Source organism: Ostrea edulis, chromosome 8 (genome assembly GCF_947568905.1).
Source record: "Ostrea edulis chromosome 8, xbOstEdul1.1, whole genome shotgun sequence".
NCBI lineage: Eukaryota > Metazoa > Mollusca > Bivalvia > Ostreida > Ostreidae > Ostrea > Ostrea edulis.
Window position 1 is genome coordinate 34,621,203 of NC_079171.1, and position 12,847 is coordinate 34,634,049.

General features: G+C 34.9%; 1 protein-coding gene across 2 annotated transcripts in view; it reads left to right on the forward strand.

Annotated features, from left to right (window-relative positions):
• LOC125657436 (uncharacterized) overlaps window positions 1-12,847 on the forward strand; it is a 55,924-nt gene that overhangs the window by 40,865 nt on the left and 2,212 nt on the right. For both annotated transcript variants that reach the window (XM_056147401.1, XM_056147402.1), the window contains 8 exons: window positions 49-272; window positions 1,166-1,400; window positions 1,512-1,661; window positions 3,516-3,684; window positions 4,131-4,321; window positions 5,367-5,606; window positions 6,955-7,069; window positions 12,204-12,774. In XM_056147401.1, coding sequence (XP_056003376.1) covers window positions 49-272; window positions 1,166-1,400; window positions 1,512-1,661; window positions 3,516-3,684; window positions 4,131-4,321; window positions 5,367-5,606; window positions 6,955-7,069; window positions 12,204-12,774 — 1,895 coding nt within the window. The remainder of the gene's footprint in view (window positions 1-48; window positions 273-1,165; window positions 1,401-1,511; window positions 1,662-3,515; window positions 3,685-4,130; window positions 4,322-5,366; window positions 5,607-6,954; window positions 7,070-12,203; window positions 12,775-12,847) is intronic.

Sequence of the window (12,847 nt, forward strand, 5' to 3'; positions counted from 1 at the left end):
TGTACTTAACGATTTGTCATTGAAAATATTCATTAATTCCATTTTAAGGTATATTTTCCCACTGGTACAACCCTTTCAATATATATCATGGAATGGAGTGGGCACTACAACATTGACCTAGAAATTCTGCCGTCTGCCCCGGATGTTGGAAATGCTGACGGTTTGTGTGGATATTTTGACGGAGTAAAGGACAATGACTTCAAAAGAAGAGACAGCAACATCACTGACGACATAAGCATCATATATCCCAATGATTTTTCAAATTCATGGAGGTTTGTATTGTCAAGCAAAAAAATCAAATGTCAAAGTTTATCAAGTACGCTTAATACATTCCATTGCCTGTAATTGGGAACTAAGGTATTCAATGAAAGGTGAAGATAAGAACAGTGATCAATCTCATAACTCCTATATACAATACATAATATATAGTTGGGCAAACACGGATCCCTGGACACATCAGGGGTGGGATCAGGTGTCTAGGAGAAGTAAGCATCCCCTGTCTATACCAATGTATATATATATTTACCTGATCAGGATATGGGGCTCACGGCGGGTGTGTCCGGTCAGCAGGGGATGCTTACTCCTCCTAGGCACCTGATCCCATCTCTGGTGTGTCCAGGGGTCCGTGTTTGCCCAACTATCTATTTTGTATTGCTTGTAGGAGTTATGAGATTGATCACTGTTCGTTATCTTCACCTTGCATTGATACCTTGAATACCTTAGTTATTAGATTTTTATATTTAGGTTTTCCGAGGGCCATTGCAAGCGTTCCTTGGAATACATTAGTGACTTCATTACTTATGGATATAGATAATCATAATTATGTTTAGTAAACGCATTTCTATAAAAGTTGATAATAACAAATATTCATTAATGTTATATTTCGAATAGTAATGAAAATCATAATCCTAATAGGTTTACAAAGTGTATAACATAACAAACACGACTCCTAAAAACAGCAGAGGTAGGATCAGCTGTCTAAAATGAGTAGGGAATACTTTATGTGCAACCACATCCACAGTGAACCCTATGTCCTGATCTGGTAACCACGTAATCCAAAGTCAAATTCAGTATAAAAATGGACAATTATTTATAAAGATATCAGCCAACAGTTTTAGTTTACTGAATAGAAATGAACATCAATCTTTGCATACTATTTGAACAGGATACAGGACAGTGAGAACCTCTTTACTGGGGACAGTTCGGTCTTCAGCAGTTTGAAGTCTATATCTACCATTCTGGTCCCTCAGTGCACATGTACCGATGACGGTAAAACCGAGTGTTCTTACAGTACATTTACACCATGTAGCTCAAACCGAGGAAAACAGTATACCTGTAACATTCACCTCGTGAAAAACAGGAGGCGGAAAAGAGATGTGTCTGGAGCGGATCTTTCAGAAGTGCGTTTCTGTTATCCATATTTATTGAAACAGTGTACATGCCCATTGTCAAAATATTGCTCTCAATGTTTCTCTCTTATCACAAAGTAATATACATTTACATTTGTTTAGACAAGAAATATTACTTTCGTAAAGACCACGGAGTACGCAGAAGCTGTTTGTCTGCAGGCTTTCCAGGAATCATCGGAGTACAGCTTATGCCAACAGCACGTAACAGACCTTAGTAATGTCACCGTGTCCAATTGTATCGAAGATATCAAGGTATATGCACTTCCAATTACATTTTTTATTGAAACCATGTTTATATCTATACTCTCTTGAAGACGATATAATATTGGTGACAAACATCAAACTTAATGCACTTGTTCTTTCTCATATACATGTATAGCCTTTAAGGTTTCAAGATCATTCTCCACATTTTGAGCTATTGCCTACTCATTAACTTGAGAACTCGTTGCTTAATCCAAATCAGACTTGTTGCACTGATACATCCTCAGGAATATGAAGTGAAAAGCAAGAGTCTTTTGGACATGACCTTAAAGTAGAGGACACATGTTCAAGAGTCCTAACTGCTAAAGCCTTGCGCTCTAATCATACGTGTAAATTTGTGATACTTCACCTTAAATTAGTGACGTCTAAATATGAGTGACAAATTCCCTCAACAATATATCATGTATACAATGTGATCGTCGGACCGAGCGAAGCATGGAATGGTGATCGGCGTGTCCGAAGTGATAATCATAATTATATTACGTACGAGATATTATAATTCATTTAAGAATATATTTCTATGATATTCCACTTGCGCTAAACGCCCAATACTATCTAAATATGAAAAGGGAGAGGGACATATGCCGTTCTTGGCACACTGATTTGACTGCGGATGACTCCGTTTACCTGATCAGGATGTGGGGCTCACGGCGGGTGTGACCGGTCAACAGGGGATGCTTACTCCTCCTAATCACCTGATCCCACCTCTGGTGTGTCCAGGGGTCCGTGTTTGCCCAACTATCTATTTTGTATTGCTTGTAGGAGTTATGCGGTTGATCACTGTTCGTTATCTTCACCTTGCATAAGGGACGAAGGCTCCATCATTTCGATTGCTATCCCTCCTATAATCCTTCGAGATATGAAAGATTTATCCTATGTACAATCGTCAAATTGTCGACTTTGGTACAGAAACACAATTTCTTATACCCAAATTAAATACTGTTATGTTCCTTTACGAGATATTTTTGATGATTCCTTTTCATATCCCATATGCTCAATCTCAAACTGTTCTGTAAAAATGCATAATTTGTGATGTACTGATCACTAGAAAATCCAATTAGTAGTAAACTCATCTGATGCAGTTTCTGTACCAAACCCTTCAAACTTATTTACAAGCATTTTAATTTATCGCGTCCATGAAGTTAAGGAGTTTGGGAAAATACCATCACACAAATAATCCAGCATTAAGTACCTTTTTTTCGTAGACAACGGAAAGAACATTGGATCATGACCCTAGGTACTGTATTTCCACATGGGTGCAATGATAATGTATATGATGTGGGGAATTTCACTAGTCCAAAAGGAAATAATGTGAATTATTGATTCATTGTATATTGTTTTACCTCCCTCTCGATGATATTTCACTCATATGGAGACGTCACCACGGCTAGTGATCGGCTGAAAAATTTAGGCCTATCCTCGGCGCGTATGACCATTCAGCAGGGAGGGATCTTTATCGTGCCACAACTGCTGCGTCATGGGACCTCGGTTTTTGCGGTCTCATCCGAAGGACACTCCCATTTAGTCGTCTCTTACGACAAACAAAGGGGTACTGAAGACCAATTCTAAACCAGGTGTCCACGGGATTAACGTGAATGAGATGGGACTCTTTCTGTATACTCAAGGACTGAAATGCAGTCATGGAGACATTAAGATACGTATATGACAAGCAATATGATATTATGATATATCTGCGAGTGTCACTGGTCGACAGGGGATGGTTACTCATCCTAGGCACCTGACCCCACCTCTGGTATACACAGGGATCCGTGTTCACTTAACTCTCTGTTTTCCTTATATGATTTATGAGATTGATCAATGTTTCTTATCTTCACTTTTCATCAGATGACAGGCGATGATAACCTTACCCAGATTCACGTGGAAGCCGCTCTCCAACAGTGTTCAGCGTTTGTTCTTCTTAATGCAACACTTCAAGAATCCGAACCCGAGGTCACTTACACAATAGAAAGCATCTGTCCCAACAACTGCAGCAGTCACGGAACTTGTGAAGGCGGTAAATACCAGCTTTCTATTACCCAAGTTACTATAGCATTTCCAATTCATTATTGAAAACATTTTGGGACTCTACTCTAATGGGTAGAATCGTATGTATTTCAAACCAGAATGAAATGCAGAATGTATCGAATATCTTGATGCATGATATTGCGGCTTTGCGAAACTAAAATTGCATTGCCTAAAAATTGGTCATAATGAATTTAAATGATTTCATAGTATATTGGATAACCTGTGAATTTCATTGCAATTCAGTATCAAAAAAGAAATACAATTCGTTGTAATTCATTGAAAAAGGGAAAGAATATTTATATCTTATGATCATTTTCATTATGTTTCTAAGCTGTAACCAATGCTTATTCCTTGACGCTAGTTATAAACACAAACAATGTATACAAGAAGATTCTACATGCAACACACATAGTTTAGATATCTTCTTTATTAAAGGAAACTGCACGTGTTACAGCGGGTACGGCGGAAGTGATTGTTCGTTTGATTTACTGGGACCCCCCACAATAACTGACGTACCCGGATCTGGCCTGTGTGATATGTCCACTACATCATGTAACGAGGCTACCATCATGGGGAAATACTTCTTTGAGAACATGGACTCCAACTGTTACATTAGTGTGCATCAGGTGTGAATGAGATTCAATAAAAGTACTTATCTGTAATGGTTAGAGCATACTCCATTTTACCTATTGATCACCACATGTCCCGTGTCTGTTTGTAACTAAGTATGTATATATTTTCTTCTAAGACTTATTCGAGAAATTCTCCCTTACAACATTTTTTTACCAAATTTCTCGGTTACCCTTGGTACTCAGGGGACCTAATGCTAATTGTATTCGTTTGTGAATTTGGTATGAGGAAGTCTTTAAAAATAGGGGGGTGGGGGTAAATTGGAAGAGTTCTTAAACCCAGGGATCTGAAATGGGAGTATACACTGTAGAACATTGACATTTTTCAAAAGTTTTCTTCTCTCCGAAAGCACATCACTAAGCAGAATCAAATGCAAAGTCATGTAGAACAGGAAAGGGTACCCCAATTTGTTATCAACCTCACTTGGAAATTCAGATCATACGATGGGCCAAACGCGTCATATATTGTTTATAATTATTCACTTTGGTATCAAATGGAAGATATTACAACAAGAATGTACATATGAAAAACGATATCCCTATCACTCACCAAACAATCGTTATCAATAATGTTATTGTTTTCAGCAAAATGATAGGCAGAGCAAAACTATAGGGCGCGATTTTCCATCCCTTGGCCTAACATAACTACAACCATATAAATACAGATACATGATTTTATTGTTCGGCTAGTAAAGGAATCATTTGAATTATACAACAAAACATCTACAAACAGAATGTTCTGGAATTATATGTCCCTTTATAAACCAGCCTAATATATATACATATATATATATATATATATATATATATATATATATATATATATATATAGCAAACGTAGTATCATTTCATGTTAAATTCATGTCGCTTGATTACATATCTAGTAGCATTAGATGAAATGGGAAATGCTTACTACTTGGAAAAACATATCAGGATGGATTGTAGAGAAACACAGGACATTACCTTGCTCCTCTTATTATCAAAAACGTTCACATAATCTTGCGTGTTGGCCAACAATATTTTTTAAATGTACTATCATTAGGTTGATGTAAACGAAACCACGGTACAAGAAGAACAAATGCAACTTCCCCTGGAGGAGAGGACTTTGTTTGAGGGTTATTGTCCTCTTCCTGTCAACATTTCTGGTACCTGGACCACTGAGGTCAAGTTCAACATCTCTAACGACGGAGTTCGTTTTACAGAAACATACAACGTCATCATTTATCAGTCTCAATGTCAGGAGTATCATAATCAGTCTGGAGATGTCTTTTTCACCTTAAAGGTAAATTATGAAACCTTTCATTTAGATAATGTAACTCGCCGTAAAAGATATTAAATATACTTTTATTTTTAAGGTACGTGTAAATGATAATACAAGTTAATTACAGAAGGGGATCATTACCCCTCCCCATCACCTGATCCCACTTCTGGTATAAAAATTCACATCAGATTGGCTAAAAGAGGCTAGCGACTACAAATGTTATCAAAATAATTTGATTCAATCATCTCCGGTCACTGACTTATGGGGTAGAGCGAGTTTTTACGTTTCTAATCCTTGGGAACCATATGATTTTTGAAAAAGGGTAGACTTATTGGGATCCGTTAAAAAACAAAAATAATATTTAAATCAGTTCACACTATATTTAGTTAACCGAAGTAAAATGGGTGAAATAATGCCAAAACGGCGTGAAATACACAACCAGGAAGAACCCACTGATAGCTAATAAAGGAATAAAACATCTGTGTTTGATAACATAATATTTAGGTGTGCTATTTGTGTTAGAATTAGTCATATTGAAATGCACTCCTACACCGGGAATGAAAAATTGTGATTAAAGCATCACAAAGCAGAGAGCTTATTCATAAGAGGCTGGTGCAAATAAAAATTATTTTCGTAATGCGCATTCTCACTCAAAAGGCATAAGAGTGTAACTCTGTAACGTGGACAGTCCTATCACTCTTTGTCTTCAGAGTGCTATCATACATGCGTTTTCTTTATTCATCGCAGAGACATACCATGTACGTTCTACAAAATTCCATAAGCAAATATCAAAATTCTTACGTAAAACATGAGGGCTTTACCGTCAACGAATACGCCATTTTGGAATTTGCGCCTGCAAATTTCGGTATCATTAATGAACAGGCCATACCATTTTAAATCTACATCGTGATTGTTTATTAGACGGAACAGTCTATTGAGGTATAGCGTGCAAGGAAAACATAATTGAATACATAATTACATTTGAATCTACCTCCAATCTGCCACCGGATGTCAGAAATTCAAACTCGTATACCGAACTCGATTGAGAATTTGTTAACTAAGAATGACATCTGTTGTTTTATTGAATGATACCAGTACATGTAACACCAAACATTTCCGGTTTTAACATTCAAATAGAAAATGCATCTATAAATAATCTTAACTAAATGGGATAAGGACTAGAACCACAACTGAGGTCTACGGATCTCTCTCTCTCTCTCTCTCTCTCTCTCTCTCTCTCTCTCTCTCTCTATATATATATATATATATATATATATATATATATATATATCTTGTAATCTACTAGCTAACGAAATCAAAACGTTTTGAATAGAAATTTTAATTCTATGTTTGACATCTTTCCTTACAGGATGAGTTTTGCTACATTGACAGCGCATGCGTTCGTCCGATGGAAAATAGCTCCACAAATGAATGTTTAATATGCAATGCTACAAATGATAAATACCAATGGACGGAAAACGAGGGTAAGTCAACTACTGAAATATAATCCTTACATATTTTTCTACATATACACTAGAGTTCCTGTCCATTTAACATTGTACATGTACATGCATAAAATATTATAGTACCATATACATTGATTTAAAGTTAAAGTAATTCCACCTTCCTGCGATGTCATCAAACTTTGCAAACCTCTATGGCGTATTCAGATTTATGGAATTCAGGATTATCACCCCTTGACATGAAATAGAGAGTTTTGAGGAGTTTTCATTTATCCTAAACTGTGATTTTTCAATTCAATACAGAACGCCCTCGTATTCCTTTAAATCAAATATCATAGTTCCATTATGAGAGGTTATGTCAGACACGCATACATAGGGTTCACACCTACCACTTATAGGCTAGATAGTCAAAATATATATTTACCTATTGGTAGACACTTTCCGTTTTACAATATTGCAGGTATATGTTAGTCCATACCTTGAAATACCTACAATGGAATACACTTGCACGGGGACAATTTTCTGAATCCGTTCATATGTATATGTAACATTGTTCGAACGGTAGCACTGTCTACATGTTAAATCGATATACGTTACAAAGTTCAGATTTTCTTTAACCGATTAATGTTTGGATTTTAATGGTTTGATGATAACTCATTTATACGACTCTCATAGGTGGGTTATATTATGATACGTAACAGCCGTCTGTTTGTCCGCGCGTTTGTCAGCACTTTGTAAATCATAGCAAACAATGTGTATAAACATTAGCTTTAACATATACTTGCATTGTCTCCACGACATCCTTATTGAAAAAAAAATCATTGTTTTTTTTTTCTCAAAATTATCGATTAAACGTGCTTGTGTAATTTTCTACACTTTAAAACAAAATAAAGCAGCAAATCTAGTATAATCAAACCTAATACACATATTTACACTTCATAGACATTTCCGTCTACCAATTAAAAGAGTACTGGTAATGCAAATATTATGAAAATAAACAAAACTGTTGTACTATCCAACTTCAGAGCAAAAATCGACATCATTCATTTCATGGAAAGTCAAAATTTTAGTTTTTCAAACGCCAGTGAGGTATATGAAAGCCGAATATAACGAACAGTGATCAATCTCATAACTCCTATAAGCAATACGAAGTTAATAGTTGGATAAACACAACAGGGGTGGGATCAGGTGCCTAGGATCAGGTGCCTAGGATCAGGAAGCATCCCCTATTTGATTTTATCCCACTTAATACAGAAACAAACCTAAAAATGATTTTGGACGCTTTACTGGTTGGGCATCCAATGACATTCATTTACTAAGCAACAAGTGCACAATTTCTAGTGAAAATCAATAACTTTTAGCTACTTTAGGGGTATTTATTTCCTATAAGTAAATAATCTATGTTATGTTGTCTACTTCATTTAGTTTCAGAATGGTTTTACCCATTTTTGAAAATTACAAACGTTCAAATTTTCTAAAGTAATTGTTGCCATGACAACGGATAAAAACATAAATTTTAACACTTATTTTCAAAAATAGCATGAGTTTATTGCTATATAATTAAAGCCTAGAGTAATCCTTGGAAAAATGAAATCTATAGTTTACATCTATATCTCTAAAAATAAAAATGTTTGGCAAACTAAGTAGAGAAAAGCTATGAAAGTTTCAAAAGTATGTGAAGTTTGTATTTCAAAACATTTTAAGCCATGGGGGGAAACCGATTAATTGCAAAATTTATGAGATCACATATTTATTTATTTTTACTTATTGTTAAATGGGAAATTCACCTACATTTGAATAGCATATTTTTTTATATAGTGTTCAGATATCATAATTATAACGTGTTCAGGATCATTTCAGTGCCACCTGAACTATCCTTTTTTTGTTTGGAAATGATATTGAGAATAATCGGACAGTTTCATATTATTGGGAGGAAAATATATCTACCAGTTAAAAGTAATTAGTTTGTCTCCCCCTCTCACCCAACCCACACCTAAGTTTGCAACTGTCCTAAAGAGGATCCTATATAGAGATGACAAATTTTCAGACTTTAAAAAATGACAAAATCATTGCTTTTCAAACACCAATCAGTTTAACCGTAATGCTTAAAATTGAATCCAAATAGTTATCAACTGTTACAGAACACCCATATTTACAATATTTGTATATACTATCTTTCTTTGGACTCTCAGTGGCAATGGGGATACGTACTTCAATTAATACATTGTCTTTATTCTTCTGTGAATAATTTCCCGGCCTACCGAATACATATTTTACAAACATGTTAACCGAGTAGGATGAAAAATAGGACATAGGCATAATAGCATGGCTTCACACTTAACATGTGTACCAAATAAAATGTGGTAGGTACATGCTATATGCCCTGTGTGCCGTGGTAAAAGACAGTAGTATTAGGAAATTCAGAATATGTATTAAATATTTTATTTACAGGATCAGAGATAGGGTTTCTGTACAATGTGATATTCTTCTTAAGAATATGTCAGCGCTACATTAAATGAAAGGGATTATTACATTATATTAAGGATAACACCACCTTAATGACTTTATATGAAGATTGTTTAATTATATTGTATGCTCTTCATAATAGTACTTCTTTTCCCCAACGCACATTTATTTCATTAATAGAGGCTATGCTAGGCGCACATTTAAAGAGAAGGGGAAAAACCACCCACCCCATCCCACCTCAGACTGATAGAAAACATATATGTTTGCCTAAGTATACTATGCGTTTCCAGATGTAAAATATTAAGTAATTTTTGCAAGAATGGACTGAAAGAATAGCATGTGGTGACAATTCCCCCGGGAAAAGATTGCATATGTACATATGTACCTGCACTCATCGTATTAAATGACAGCTTTAGGTTAACTGTCACGTTATTTGTAATTGTACTCCCTTCCAAAACTACTTACATTTTTCCTCTACTACATTATCTGAATTTACTACAGATCTTTCGTACATTTCAAATAGAGGTAAACAGTGGGTTTTTTTTTTTTTCATTACAAAATAACCCGCTAGCTCACTTCAATCTTATTTTACTCCTCATAACCGTTATTGTGAAATAAAGTAGGTATGATTTAGTTGTATTCTTAAATTCATTAATGAATTTATCAATAGAAAAAAAATATTTGAATGTAAATAATCTGTCATAGTTTCCAAGTTTCCATAATAAAACCAAAAAATGTTAATAAATGAAGAAGTTTTAAGATTTTAAAATCATATTCTTTTACCTGCTGAATCTGAAGAGTGTTCAAAGAAAAGTGATTTAATAGTAAAACTGGCAACATATCAAGAAATAAACTGCCTTTTCTTTATCAACGTATAACTAACCAACGAATTTATTTCTTGATAATTGTGGAACAAATGCCATATCAAATGTAAAATATGCTAATACACCTTGACTTCGTTGTAGATTTTTTTTTTAAAATTCTATCAAATTTACTGCTTTTTAAAGCGATATCAGCCCCGGAAAACTAAAATAAATATCAAAGGGCAAGATGAATTTTATTTATCAATATTGATTACAATAAATCACTGTATATCCGAATAAAGAATTCAATCATAAGAGTATCAAGATAACCAACAATAAATATGTGTATGGATGAAGATAAATTCTAGTGATCTACTTCAATATATCATATTTTGTCGAAAAGGCATGTGGTTTCCATGGTAACAATACGTAAATTATTTTTTGTTGAATATTTAATTGCACAATGTATCATGAACTATTCATACGAGTTTCACCAATAATCATTTTTACACCACTTTCCACATTTTTCAAAACAAATGTTTGATGCTTTCTGACTTGACTCTTACGGACACATATGACTCAAAACAAATGTTATATAGTTTCGTAACATGTTCAATATAGCTAATGCTTATTTTACCACATATTTTCCCATGAAACCACCTTTACTTTTGCATTAACCACAACTTACAAATTCAATTGAAAATCTTCTTATCGGTACACTACATGAACTGTTAACATTGCTGTTGATCAAACATTAAAACATTCCACGTAAACTCAACATTTTAAAGTTTGATTTAAGGTCTTAGGATACACAAGATTTTGGACACATCTAATGAAGTAGGACTGTGTTGTGCTTTGCGTGGGTACACTACTGATGCTGAATTTTTCAAACCTTGTGTACATGTTTACCATCATTTTAATGTTAAATATAGGATATGATTATGTCGTTCAGTCGACTGAAAGGAATGGTAGAGCTTCTTCAGTGAACTTTTATCAAACGAGATAGTGTCGTCCTGTGAAGGATACATTTGAAATGTAATAATGTTAATAGGAAAATCATCCATGGGTAGAGGAGTGTGATCGTTCCCCAGATTTATATTCAATAAATCCGTCTTAGAAATGGCATCCATTAATTCATGTGAACTCGAAATGAAAGACACCACAAAGTCGTTCACTTCTGATCCATACTTAAATCTTTTATTGAAAGTGGATATTAATGGCAAACTAACTACTCAATGTAAAACTTATACGGTACCAATTTTGATGCACCAGATGCGCATTTCGACAAATAATGTCTCTTCAGTGATGCTCAACCGAAATGTTTAAAATCCGAAATAACTATGACGCTTTAGAGCTAAATATAGCCAAAACAGCATGCCAAAAAGTGGAGCCAAATTCGTCCAAGGGTGAGAGCTATGCATGAGGGAGATACTCCTTAATTTTGAAATGAATTTCTAAATTTTATAACAGCAATTAAATATACATCCGTATTTTCAAGCTAGTAACGAAGTACTTAGCTACTGGGCTGTAAAGACTTTCCGCGTAAAAGACACAGATAGAAGTATGATAATGTAAATTCACATTCTGTGTAATACCGAGCATACATTGTGATTACAACATTGTCAGGGAAGAGGGTCGGTGTACATAACTATATCATTTTCAAAACGTTGTGTATGATCATTCAAAGTTTTCAAAGCAATCTGTGCCTTGTTTCGCTTTCATGATGCAATAAATGTATCATTTGTTGAATATGATGATCATCGTAAGTTTACAAATATTCGATTCATAGAGCAAAGAATAATTTTTGACAAATTTTTCATTCTTTCAAAGTTCTTTTTCCAAAGAGTTTGAAAACAAGAACCTTATATGGTTATTTTATCATGCAGATTGTGGACAGACTACAACAGAATCCATGTCGACAACAACATTCGACACAACTACTTTTCCAGAGACTGAATCAAAAAGCTCCACAGAACCATTTACCGAAACTACAACAGACAGCGCGACAGAAAACAGCACAACAGATAAACAGACAATAAGTATGTTCTTGTCTACACAGACGGAAACCTCTTCATTAACCGAAGCTATAATTGGGCAATCAACTATGTCAGAGTCTACATCAAGCAAAACAGAAACACAGACAACCTCTGCTACATCAACATCCCCAGAAACAGAATCAACTTCTAGTACATCAAAATCCTCAGAAACAGAAACAACTTCAACAACAAGAAGATCCACAACTGATTCTTCAACGACCATTACATCAACAATGAGAGAAAGAGAAACAACCGCAGCCAGATCCACGACAACAGAAAGTACATCAACAAAATATACAGAAGAACCGTCACAGTCTCCAATCACGAATATACACCTTGCTGTTGGAGCATCTGTTTCTGTTGCGGGTCTACTAGCTTTATTTGTCATCGTTGGAATGGTGGCCAGATATTGTAGAAAACCGTAAGTATTTATCGACGTGACAATATACTACATTTCAACTATAGCTAATGAGAAATTAAGTGTACAATTTGGT